This window comes from Calypte anna, chromosome Z (genome assembly GCF_003957555.1).
Source record: "Calypte anna isolate BGI_N300 chromosome Z, bCalAnn1_v1.p, whole genome shotgun sequence".
Taxonomy (NCBI): Eukaryota; Metazoa; Chordata; class Aves; order Apodiformes; family Trochilidae; genus Calypte; species Calypte anna.
The window spans coordinates 52,944,610-52,958,336 of NC_044274.1; the positions used below are offsets into that span (position 1 = coordinate 52,944,610).

The following is a 13,727-nucleotide window of genomic DNA, read 5'->3' on the forward strand; positions in this document are numbered from 1 at the left end:
GTTAGAATTGACTTAATTGTGGTCTGATATGACTACACAGTATAGTTTTAGCTACAAATATTTGTTGACTCACAACCCAAACTAGTGTGATGCAAAAATAAATCCTGAAATGTTCCATTTCAGAAACTAATAAAGCTTCTAATAATAAAGCTTCTACTAAAGCTTCTTTATTTCCTCAGTTTACATGCTTTAAAAGAAAAACAGACAGAAATACAGTTTCAAGTGAACATTAACAATTGTCCGATTCTCCACCCGCCCCAAAACACATAATTTGACCCAAAGGGAATTCTTTCCGTTATCTTTTGATGGAAAGAGAGGAAGTCTTTTGAGCTGACCTAGGCACATCATCCTGCTTTGCAGGTGAACAAACGAAAATACCAACCATGTTTACAGTGATGGTTCAGATTCAAATTTCTGAAATTTATTAGCTAGTAATGAAAATCAAAGTTTGTTGATATAAATGCTGTAATATCAAAAGCAAAGTATTCTAAAGACAAGAAAAGTGGACTTGGATTCTTGGATTAGCATCTTTATTTCTGTAATGTAGAGTTGGTTTGTAAGGCTTATTTTTCCTGATCTTGCAGAAAAACTGCAAAATAATTCCTCAGTTATTTTCACACTCCCCACAGCTGAATAGATTTATGAAGCTGCGGTTTTTTTGTTTGGTTTTTTTTAATGTAGCACCTCTGTATGACACACTGGAAAGGCACAGGAAAATCATGGACTTTTACCTTTCCCACCTGGGGCATCTACTTCCCTTCCTTCCTTTAGCAAACCAACCGAGACCACTATAATTGCAGAAATATAATTTTCAGTGTCAATTCGGATATAATTTTGATAAACAAAGATCTGATTTGCGATCATCAACAAAAAAGGGAAGAAAATTGTATTTCTCAAAGGCTACATTTGTTTTCTTCTTACTTATACATGAGTTTATAAATTATACAAGAATTAAACGTGTAATTAAACATTATACAAAAATTAAACAAACAACGTCTGCAAGTGTCACACGTGGATTTCTGCTGTAAACCTGCCTCAGGCAGGTTCCTAGCATTGAAATCTGTCAGGGACCAAAAGCCATGATGAAGTCAAACACACTTCCTCTCATTAAAGACATTGGTGAGGTATCCATAAAATAGAATAATACAGAGTAAGAATGAATCTGTGTTGTGTTTTTTTATTGCTGGTAGTATCCTTTTTTCTCCCCCTTCAATTTTAAAATAATTCACAATACATAGTTTAAGTGCATCTATTAAAAGAGGAACATGGCATCATATCCCCATAGCAATTATTATGATTTTTGTAACAATTAAAAAATATTACCAGTCCTCAGTTTGTGCACATTTCATACTTTTTCCCTGTGAAATACTGAACTTCATAGTACTATGCATTTTTTTGAAAACACCCTTTTTAAATACAATTTTAAAAATCATCAAAAAGTAATCCAGTTTCCCTACAGTGACATAGTTAAATGCAGCAAATTGGAATTGTCAGAGTATTTCACATCTTTATATGGCATCGCAAAGGAATCATAAATTTACTGAACACATAATCCCTTACTCAACAAGAAAGCTCTCTGGCTTGGTTTACGCTCTAAGAAATTTTGTAGCATATCCATCCCATCCAGAGATCCTCCAGGTTTCAAAATGAGGTTTCTGTATTTCATCCCAGCCTGATAGAAGGTAAAGCAGAATGTTAGTATTTCTTATCTTGCAAACTACCTCTTTCCTGAATTTGCTGTATTTTTAAAAATATACTCATGACTAACATGAGTCCTCCTTCCAGACTTCATTAATACCAGACCCAGGATACATCACAAGTATAATTTAGATCTGCTGGAAGAACTCAAGGCAGCAGAAACTTAACCTTTCTCAGTGAAGTAACTTTTCTTGTGTTTTTACACTGTTTTGGAAGCTACAATCTCACCTTGTTTGGAAGATACTCTATGAAGTATAGCACATACACAGCGTCCATACAGTCTTCAGTGATGGATTATCCCCACAACTGACTGATATAAAAAAGGAACCTAGCATCCATTCTCACTTAATTGATGATTTAGTTTTCTTCAATCTTTGTTTGGAGAATAGGGATGATAGCTCAGATAGATAGATGGGGAATGACATTTAATGCATAGTGGTGTGTGTGTATATATATATATATATATACACATATATATAAAAAACATACAGAGACATTTAATTCTACTACTGAAGTATCTTAAAATACCAGGGCCTTAACAAAGGTTTTATTTTCAGGAAGAGGCATCATTCCTTCTGAAGGAGTGGATTCCTTTAAAAGGCATCAACCAAGCTTTTAAGACAACAGTAAGACATGACCACTTTCTTAACAAGAAGTTATATTTTAAAGAATATGTCTGGAGAATTTGGGGCTTCTCAGACAGGACTGTATCAATGAGAAAATATTATTTTGTATGCAGGTGTCACAGATGCTTCTGATAGTGAAAAAAGAATATTCCTTTTAGTCACTGTATATAGTCACACATACATACTTCCCTCATATGACAAAGCTATGAGACTGCAGGACCACAACACTTCTTGGTATCTGTACTACAAAAATAAGAGTATACCATTTTAACTGATGGACTTCCATGACTTAATTGCGTTACCAATCACACTGTCTGAATTGCATCTGGAAAAAACCAAAATGAAAAAAAAAATTCACTGAAGCATTGCTTTATATTCACTATTGTTAGTTTCCTGAACAGCAGCAGTAAACAAATATTTTGCCCTGTAGTTTGTCTTATTTGAGTAGACTTCGGTATCTTTTCCTTCTGCTAGAGGCAGAAGAGGCTTGAGAATTAAATGAGGGAGGAAAAAAAGCCAAGTGACTCTAGAATCTCAATGATTTGAACCTCCAAAGCCCCTTGAGAGATAAACTGAAAAGAAAAAAATTTGAGTTATGCTGTACTATGGAGGAATGCTCAAAATAGCACCTGAGGACCTATAAGTGGAAATAGAGCACCATTATCCTACCTCTTTCACAGCAGAAGAACCTCTGCTCTTGCAATGGAAAAATACATTTACTCAGTTTTAAAATTAAGAGGAAGCCGTTAGTCAATGCAACATGTCTTAAAGCTGTAATAATATTGAATGTACAGCTCTGAAAGAATTGAATAAAAATCCAAATGCTCTTGGAAATTTTAATATAAATTAAGATATTTATGAACCATTTTTTGTTGATCTGGACTTGACTGGCCAAGCAGTATTTGAGGTGTGACAGATATTGCATGATTGCAATAAATGTGGTTTCCAAGACAACATGCAATAAAATTTTTCAGTAAAAACTATTCATCACGCACCTTTGGATTCATTATTCCTTCTTGTTTAAAGCAGCTGTAAAAAATGTCCATGGAAAATACTTCGCTCCACAGATACCCATAGTACTGACCATCATAACCTCCTGCCAGATGTCCAAAAGTAGCTGGCATGTTTGTTCCTTAAAAAGTAGATCAACATTAATTTATGTAAATCAAATGCAGTTATTTCTCTGATGTGTAAAGTACTTCAATGTTAGTAATAAATTAATAAGGAATCTATATCAACCTAAACTTCTAACAGAGTGTCTGAGAATGCCTCAAAGTATTGGCCAAATTCTGTTAATTACAAAGAAAACTCAATTTCCCGTTTTAGGCTACTTGCACATTCGACACAGACGTGACAGAACATCTAAAATTGTATTCTTATAATGTCACTCTAAAATATAAATATAAAGCTTAACCTTTTGCAGGGTCATCTTAACCTTCCATCAGAAGAGATCATTAAGATCAGCCCAAGTTTTACAATATATATTCCAGCTTCATAAAGCTGGTTCTATTATAAACAGCTCTGCGTTTTTTTTATACCCAGCATTACTGGGAAAGAAAGTCATGTTTAATCAAACCATTTGGACATGCTGTATAAAAGCTTCATACGGACATACCTGGGGTGGCAGGAATTCCCAGAATCTCCATACAGTATTTAGCGTATTCATCTGCTGGGTCAACAGATGGCTTTGTATGCAGTGCCTGGTCAACTTTGCTCAAAACAATCTGACGGAGGGTTAAAAGGCCTAATTGGGTAAGAACATTTAATTAACTAGCATCAGAGTAGCTGGAGTTTCTTTGTCACCTTTCATTCCAAGATCTCAACATGCATCCTACATTACAGGAATTTTAACCACAGAAAAATGGTTATGTCATTTTCACCTGAATTGCTTCATTTGCAAAGTTGAGAGGCATCTTCATTTCAAGCTCCATCTTTTTAAAATGTTAGCTTCAAGATACAAATCCTTAGTAAAAATGCATATGTAGCTACAGTGCCTGTACAGGCCAGGACAAGGACTTCTTGTTCAGGACAGGGAAACATTATGAAATAAATCAGTGGCTTAATGGCACATTGTACCATAAATGGGCAAATTTCTGTTATTGAGGGAGAATTGACTACAGGGATGCAGGGCACAGAGTGACATGGTAACGAGATTATAGGCAATGACAGGAAATTACATGCTCATTTTAGAGAGATGTACCACCATTGTAAGGTGGTACAAGACATGGAAGTAGAAGAGAATTGGGACCTTAGTTTGGGAAGGCAGTGTATCTGCTGAGAAGGTAGAGAATGTGGTTTTAAGGCTCTAGACTGAGAAGTTAAAGAGGCTGTTTGGGCAATGAAGGGCTACAACACTTCTGCCTGGGATATGCTATGTGTATTCAGTAAATCTGCAAATACCTTTCAAGTTTTCAGATGTTATGTGCAAATTGAATGTAGACAATACATGTAGAAAATCTGATACTGTACGCATGCACAGTGCCTGCCCTAGGCTACCAGAAAGAAAAATGTATAGCTTTTATCAATGATGGTGCCTATGCAAATAATCCCAGAAGGACAGTTGTAAATGTATGCACAGAAGAAATGTTTTGTTATGCTTGCCTTTGGTATTCCCCACTGTTTTTTTTAATTATGTATTTTTATAACTACACTGGGAAGAGAGGGCGGAGAGATACCTGTATTAGCCAGTCTGGAGGCAGAAAGTTTCTCAAGGAGAGCGTCTCCAACGTGGCTGTCATCTTTATAATGTCTTGACATTTGCTGTAGTGGTTCTTTTTCCCAAACCCAGTTTTCAAACATTTGTGACGGTACCTCTACAAAGTCTGTTTCCACATTAGTTCCACTAAACCTAGCAAAATCAGTCTAAAAGGAAAAGCCATTGTATTAAATGAAAATAGAAGACAGGATTTCTAGCAGAACATAAACTTTCAGATGCCAAAATTTCAGTGTTAATCATAGCAAAAGGAATAATTTGAAACAGGCCCATCATTATCATGACAATAAAAAAAATACATCTTAGGGAAAGGACAAAAAATTCAGAGGTAAGACTATTTACCAAGCAACAAAATACTCTGAAGTTATTTACTTCATCCTTGCGTGAAACAGTACTTCAGTTTTCTTAATATTATGGATTCTTACCTTTTAGACTATGACAGCAATACAAGTATTTCCTTGCTGTCTTATAACAATGGTATAACTTATAAATCGTTACAAAAACTTGTTATATTACCCCAAACTAAAATAATAAACTCCAATTATACACTTAGAACTTACTATATTGCAGTCTAGTACATTGATTTTACTTGGCTAACTTATCCTATTGAGCTCTGTCCTGAATGTTTTAATTTGTAATGCACATGGTTAACACAGAGCACAATTTTTTTGAGCCAGTAATTCGTGGCCTGAAATAAATAAATCATAGTAAGATTATCAGACTCCAAATCTGACACTCAGTGGCTGCCAGAAGAATCCAGAAGAATCTTCCTTCTGAAAGCCAAGCACATTACAGGTTTTTATTTTTTTATTTCAGTGTTGTCAATAATTTAATTTTTAAAAATCCCCGAGATAATATTTTAAGAAAGTATTTTTTACAGTTGAAAGTTTTTATTTTTTAATTAATTGTACTATATTCCAATTAAGAAGAAACAGTCATTTTTGAAAAACAGTTGTTTAAGTGCCAACAGAAATTACTTGGTCTCACTACAAAGTGTTGTGCAACCAAGTATACCTCCTGTTGCCAACTCAATTTATTGTTCTTTCCTTCTCAGTAACATTCTAAGAGAACATTTCAAGCGCTAGAAGAAAAGGAGAATTCTCAGATTCCCAAATGCTCTCTTTGAGAGCTGTAGATATTCTTAGGTTTCATCCTCCATTGAGGAATAGATGCATACAGGAGCATGGGCTTGTGAATTCACTTTCTTGCAGAGTTACAAAAAAACCCCCAAAACATGTGTAATGTAGGACTTTTAAGCAAATCATCAGATGAAACAAGATAGTGGTTTGCACACACAACTCCCAGAGGACAGGGTGATTCCTATGTAGGAGTAGGAAGTCATTTGCAGGTGTGCCAATACTGATTTACATAAATGCAAGAGCAGTGAGCACTGTAGCTATGCACAACAGAAGCCACCTCACCAGTGGGAGAGGCAAGTGGCAAGCAGGCCTGCCTGACCTGTCTGCAGTTCCACAGAAAGTGGAAAGTTCCACATATGCACTGGAATTACTGGCTTTGGACTGCCCAGAAGGGCACATCTTCATTGGTTATCAAAACACTGCTGTCAACTTTGTACCAAGACTGGATGCGTCTCATGTGTAAACATGCTCTAGGTAGTTTAAAAGAAAGAACAACATTCATTTCTTAATTTTCAGTAACACCTGCCTTGACTGTTAATGTATAACGTAATATATAGCATAAATATGTAAACAAGTTGAGCTGCTTGTTCTGAAGTTTTCTGGAATGTCATTTGTTTAATTCTAGATTTAATACGCATATTTTTTTGACTCTTTGCTTTTTTATTCTGCAGTCCTAAGGTCTAGGATGTATGTCAAGAATGAAAATCATGTCTTGTTTATTTGATTTTATTATTTGGTGCTTATTTATAAAGAAGATGAAAGCAGGGCTACACAAACCTGGATTTGTGCATAGTTACATTTTTTTGTGGAGTTAATACTGAGACTTTTCTCTCTCTGAATCATAAAATTTTTATTGGGCCAATAATGAATTCATTCAATTCATCAAATTATTCAATCTATCAATTTATTTTTTACTTATGACAGTTCCTTCAGAACTGGCATAAGTGCCAAAATGCTGGCAGTGATCTGGATTCACGAGATTTTGCATTTCTAGGTACAGCAACCTTTTTTTTGCTTCTAATATCTAGCATGCTACTTGAAGTATTAAATAGCCCTCTGACAGCTTCAACTGAAGCCACTGCTGAGCATTTCCTTTACCTTACACATGGATCTAGTCAATTGTCCTAAGTACCTGCAAGGTACAAATCATTCCCTATGAAAGTGTTTTATATAACAAGGTGAATTTATTGTTGTAGTTTTAAATAAAATTAAAAACCAAACCCTCAGCAATCTCCAACTTTGAAAAATAACAGAAAACTTGCATATGTATTTTACTAGAATTGGAAACAACCAAAATAGACTTACACCTTGCTTTGAGACAGTGGATAAGGAAACGTCTTACACTGGAATGGAAATGTCACTAACCTGTGCACATATTTGATGCATTACATGACCGAATTCATGGAAGTAAGTCTTTACTTCATCATGTCGTAGCAATGATGGATGATCTGATGCTGGTTTCGTGAAATTGGTTACCAGAGCAGCTACAGACATCATTCTGCTGCCATCAGAGAGAAGACAGCCAGGCTGGAGACCAAAGCATGCTGCATGCCCATACTTCCCCTCCCTGTGTAAGAAAACATATCAGGCAGTACCTTCAAACTACAGCCCTGCTAACCAGAATGGAGAAGCCTACTAAAGAATGAGGACAATCAGTCAGGGCCTCTTTAAGGCTCTACACACAGAAATTACGTCTTTTCATGACTTCTAAGACTCACTGGTTTTAAGATCCTGTTAAAAGCACACAGGAAAAAAACCAATACTTAAATCACATTAATTTCAGATTTACAGTAGAATTTACAAAAATCTGATCTTTACTCAAGTACTGAATATGTATTAGATGTCAATTCTATTTTAAACTGCTGCTTCAACAGGATTAGGCTATGTCCTCTGAAGTGGTATCTTCTCTTTTGTTACAGGAGACACCAGAATACAGTTTACTGCATTTCCAATGTAATCTAAAGTTTAAAGAAAAATTGTCATCCTAAGCCTGAGTAGTTAACTGGGTAGTTAAGTCAGAAGAGATTTACTAATAGCTTCAGCTATTCATATGATACACAGAAAAGGGGGAACAAGCAAAGAGGTGAAGGAGGTAACATATGCCAGTCTTAAAAAGATGCAATTTATGAACTACTTTATTTTCACCCAAATTATAAATTGCTAAATAATATTTAAAAAAACCAAACAAACCCAACGAGTGAGAAACAATCAAAGAAGATTAGGTAAGAATAAATCCTGTAAAATCAGTCTAGTTTCTTAATCTCTGCCAGAACACATACGATGCTGTAAATAGGGGAAAGGGACAACTAGCCACTGCCAACTGGTCACCAGACACTTCTACACTGCCAGCTCTTGGCTGGGACCACTGTACCCCAGTTGTCAGGTGATGCTTGTTTAGCACTGTGAATAGAAGCACCTTTAACACTGCGAACAGAACATTGTGGAGCAGGTGGCTCTGCTTACAGTACTCTGATTTCTGCAAGAAAACTGTCTGTGTAGGGGAGTTCAAAGGTACAGGTCACATAGTTTGGAGCACTAAAAGCTAACTTCGAGATAAGGGTAACTCAGATGGATTACAAACAACTTGTTTCAGGTTGCAATCCTGAACCTCACTTTTAAAAAACGTGATTTGATGCTTTTAGTTAGCATTTGCTTAATGTAATTTTAGAAAATGTTTCTGAGTAGTTTTTATTTGCATGTGTTTTGATGTTTTTTAATTGCAGTAGTAATTAATTAGTAATTTAACATTACTAATAGAAAATTTTTCACACTTGATTGTGTTGCTTTTAACTCATTTTTAATTCTTCCTATTAACACCTGTATGAATCGTACACATTTACTCCCCTATACATACAGTTTCTTTACAAAAACCAGGGCACTGTGAGCAGAGCCACTTGCTCCTTGAGATTCTGTTCACATGGCTGAACAAGTGCTATTTACCAATAGCAATTGGTGTAGAGTTGTCCCAGCAGACAGCTGGCAGTGGTCAGCTACAAGAATTATGGCCACCTGTAGTGCAGAGGGAAGAGAGAAAAAAAAAAAAAAAGAAAAAAGAAGTGTAAACCCTTTGAAAACCATCCAGAGAACAATCTGAGGAACACATTGTCTTGTAAGTGGGACAGATCTGTACTACCAAATGCATTTAATTTCAACCACAGCAGCAACTCACTGAGACTGACTGTATTCTAAACACATTAGTAGAACATCGAGTCATAATTACCGGGGGTAAAGGTCCAAATAGAACTGTCCTAGTATTTCCCCTGTTGAATTATCCTTTACTGTGTAAAGCATAACGCTGTCGTGCCAAACATGAGCACTTTCTACTTTCTCAAATACAAGTCCCAGCAGCTTCTGGTAAATATTCAATAAGCCTTCTGTAACAGCCTCAATTGGGAAGTATTCCTTCAGTTTTTCTTGATCTATTGAGTACTTTAGCTCTTCTGTTTTGTTCATATAATAATGAAGATCCCATGCATTGACTCTTCCATCATAGTAAAAGTTTCTTTCTTCGCACTCCTTTTTCTTCAAAGCTAAAATGAATTCTCTTTCTTCCTCAACCAATGGCTTTAGCTTCTTACTCAAATCATCTGAAACAAAGATTGCCTTGGAATCAATTTCTGTGTTCCTTACTATAATGGGTGTACCTATAAAATACAACTTTTAAGCACATGAGTGGATGCTAGAGTTTTCCATTTGCTTATTAACAGCAAGAAAACTGCTTTCTTGTCTTAATGACTTTTAATTGCAGACATGTTATATACAATACAGGAGTTCACACTGGCCTTGCAAAAGGTTTTGGTAAATTTAGACTTTTTCAAAAATATCATTAATAGAAAGTAGTACTAGACCCTTTGGCTAGAAACCTTCAATTTTACCTCACATTATCATAGTTCTCTTAATGTGTCTGCAGAAACAGCCAAGGACTGCAACTACTGCTAGTTACTGGGAATGCAACAGATTCCAAATACTACTTTTTTTTTATTTTTTCCAAGACTTTTCAAAATATATTATGATCTACTTCTAAGTAAAGTCCTATAAAAGAACAAGAGTCTAAAGAGTTCTTACCTATACAGTGGCTAGTATACCAAAATCACTGGGTATTAACCTCTGTGATGCCAGTTTCTTCCAATATAGCTTTTATTTGACATGACAGAGTAATTGCATTATGAATCCACTATAATAAATATAAAATATTTAAGCTTACTGAAACTCATATAAAGTACATACTGTACCTATTTTCTCCTAAGTATTTCTGGAGTATGAGCAAATTCCTAAGAATTCAGGTTTATGTTCACTATTGGTACAAGATCAATACTCCTGTTTTTAGGTAGGCTGCAAGGCACTGTATTCATTTGCATTACTGAAATACTGCTCGCAGCTCATGATATGCTAAACTGCAAACACATCATAGCACAGAATGGTTTTCTTCCTAGCCATCCTACTGGCTTTTGAACATTGATTTGAAATGTGAGTATATGGACAAAGCAGAACAAAAAATACTGGCTGACAAACAATAGACAAGGATATATCACAATGCCTACATTAAAGCTGACAATTTGATAAATACTCTCATTCTATGAGAATTACTACAAAACGTGGTATTTATGAGAAGTGTATGATTTCATACTGTTAAAAGTTAAGTGACTGCTAAATTATGAGGTGTGTGATCTCCAAAAGAAATGAAAAAACAAAATATTATATAAGCCCAGTTAGAATGTAATGGACAGAAAGGCCCAAACAACTTCAAGTTCACTTAAAAAACAGGTAAGGTTAATATAATTCTAACATTTAATTATAATAAAATTAAATGTAAATTCACTGACAAATATGTGGATAATTTGTATTGAGCGAACTTCACACCTTAACAGGAAAAACAGGCCAGAATTACAAGTGAAGGAAGAGGCACATTTGAACCTCTTTATTGATGCATAAATACCAAAATCCCCATCACCATGCAGTAGACCTTATTGCTGTACTAAATTGCTTTGGAGAGTTTCTACAGTATATCAAAGCGCTATCTGAGGTGGTGTTAGGACACAATAATACAGGAACATGTACTATTCTGTGCAACTATGTAATTCCAGAAAGTAGAAGTTAACTCTTTGTACAAGAGTGGACTCGCTGAGGTCAACAGGATGACTATAAAATTTGTAAACTGCTCAGTTTAAAGATACCTCTGTTTTCAGATTAGGCCTCCATTAGAAAGATTCTGAATTCCACATTTAATCTATCATTCCAGATTTGATCTTTTATTTTAGATCACAGAATTTGCAGGATCACATGCTGTAATCTTTGATTATACCTAGTTCAGTCTGAACAGAGAAAGGCACAAGGACTGAAGTTGTACAAAACAGAAGATAATCTACAGGAGTGGAAAGCTGAAACTGTGACACAGTCTCTTGAGTTAATAATATTGCTTAGGATGAACATGTTATTATGGTTCTGAATTAGGATGACTGAATTTTTGGACACTAAGACATAACTGCTTGTCTATATTGTCTGTCATACAGCAATTATTTTCAAATTTTTGCCTTTTATTCCTCTGCTTTGGAACAATTGAGTTTGTATAGCTATAGTCTGGAAAACAATGTATGCCAGAATAGAGGCAACAAAAAAACTTTTTCTGTCTAAATGCAAAGAATACATGTGATGCAATTACGTATTGAAATTTATCTTGTCTTGGGAGTGATAGTGCCACACCAAAGTATTGTTTATAAATAAGAACAAACCTAAGAAGGCTGATACGTTATCTGTGCTCTTTGCAGTGTTTACCTCCAGAACAAAGTTGGCATGTGTACTATAACCAAGAAGCTCTGCTACTTTTGCCCTTAGAGGAAGCAACTGCTGAAGAATTTTTGTGTTCTCCTAAAAAAGAAAGGAGGCATAGGTGTAAAGCACAATGCATGCTATCAAAACAGTTATCTGAATAATACCAGTAGTCATAAGAAGCAGTAAATATTTCAAATTAAATACATTATTTGTATATTAAAGTAACTTGAGCTAGATTCTTGTATATTTTTTTTTTTGTCACAGCACTTGATTGCAGTTAGCTTGTTTTCTAGTTAACCTGAGTTTCTATGTTTTAATTAACCAAAAGGTACACCATTTCCCTTCAGGATAATAAAACTGCAACAAAGATTTGTAGTTCCTTTATCAGTCATTTACATGTGAAAGATAACAAGGGAAATGGCTGACAGTAGCTTTCACTGCTTGTTAGTGGTAAAGACAAACAGCAAAGCTATTGTGCCAACAATAAAAGCTTGTTTGCAAATCTGACAACAGTAGTCAGAGAAGGAGATCTGAAACACAAAAATGCTGAGCTCTGACCTAAATGTGGTGGAGGATCCTTGAGAAGCTGAAAATGTAACTGTGTTAATCTGCAGTTCTGGAAAAGTGGTATTTCTCAGGGAAAAACCTTTTTTTATAAGCACTAGTTTCGAAGATTAATCCACGGTTTTAACAGTAAATCCCTTTAGAGTGCTGACTTGCAGAGTGTTCAGTTCTTCTTGCCACTTTATCTTATCTTGTACTCTTCACATTTCCCACCTCTTCAAGTACAAAAGCTCAATTCAGCCATTGTTCTGTAATGAATGCTTCATACAATTTTCTGAATGATACTTTTTGTATCCTTTCTATCCTTTTCATTATTTTTGTACCTATCTACATGCCTGGTCTTATCAGCATCTAACAAACATATTATTTGTTAAATTATTTCTTGTCTTTGTAAGGCAAGTTTACAGGTACTTTTCAGCTAATTACATGAATCTTTTATAAAAATTAGGGGTTTAACATCTAACTAAAATTCTTAATTATGTGCAATGTGTTAATTTCACATCTGATCACCTGTATTTCATAAGTAAAACCTGGGCTGAAATAACCCCTCTCATTCTCATTGAGCAATCTGGTCTATGGGAGGTGTCCTTGTAGATGGCGATGGGGTTGCAACTAGGTGGTCTTTAAAGTCCCTTTCAATCCAAACCATTCTGTGATTCTATGATTCTGAAGAATCCCTAAGTACTAAAGATGTAGTATTACAATCAGACATTCTTCTCTGAAAGGAAGTGCCAGTAAGGAGCTGCAGAACACTGCAAGGAAACTTGGCAAAATATCAAAGTCCTACTTCTGTTTATACTTTAAGATACATACACATGCAGAGCAAGATCATCAACTTCTAAGGTCTTTAGACATCAGAATAAACTGGAATAAGGAACTGTTAACAATCACACTGACATGCTTTGTAGAACTTAAATCTAATATTTGTATTCTAGCTCCATTTTTATTCTGTCATTACCATGTAAAACAGTGGATATAAGACATACCTCTTTGCATCTTGAGTTAAAGGCAGACTCCATTTTTCTCCTAGTTTCCGAAATGCAGCATTTCTTCATGACAGGAAAATAGTGAGGATACTTTAGAGTAATTTTATATTTGTCTTCCTCAGTCTTCTCTAAACTCTTAATAAAGTCATCAGGAAGGCCTTCTATATAACAATTTAATAAAGAATGTTTATCATAATTACCTCTTCCCCTCTCTTTTTGTGAGACTGCTGAT

General features: G+C 35.2%; 1 protein-coding gene across 2 annotated transcripts in view; it reads right to left on the reverse strand.

Annotated features, from left to right (window-relative positions):
* Nucleotides 1-654: 654 nt before the first annotated feature.
* NLN (neurolysin) overlaps nt 655-13,727 on the reverse strand; it is a 30,980-nt gene continuing 17,907 nt past the window's right edge. For both annotated transcript variants that reach the window (XM_030466802.1, XM_030466803.1), the window contains exons 6-13: nt 13,496-13,656; nt 11,906-12,041; nt 9,397-9,763; nt 7,542-7,743; nt 5,000-5,186; nt 3,940-4,068; nt 3,320-3,456; nt 655-1,672 (exon numbers count right to left, since the gene is read on the reverse strand). In XM_030466802.1, coding sequence (XP_030322662.1) covers nt 1,538-1,672; nt 3,320-3,456; nt 3,940-4,068; nt 5,000-5,186; nt 7,542-7,743; nt 9,397-9,763; nt 11,906-12,041; nt 13,496-13,656 — 1,454 coding nt within the window. In that variant the 3' untranslated portion in view covers nt 655-1,537. The remainder of the gene's footprint in view (nt 1,673-3,319; nt 3,457-3,939; nt 4,069-4,999; nt 5,187-7,541; nt 7,744-9,396; nt 9,764-11,905; nt 12,042-13,495; nt 13,657-13,727) is intronic.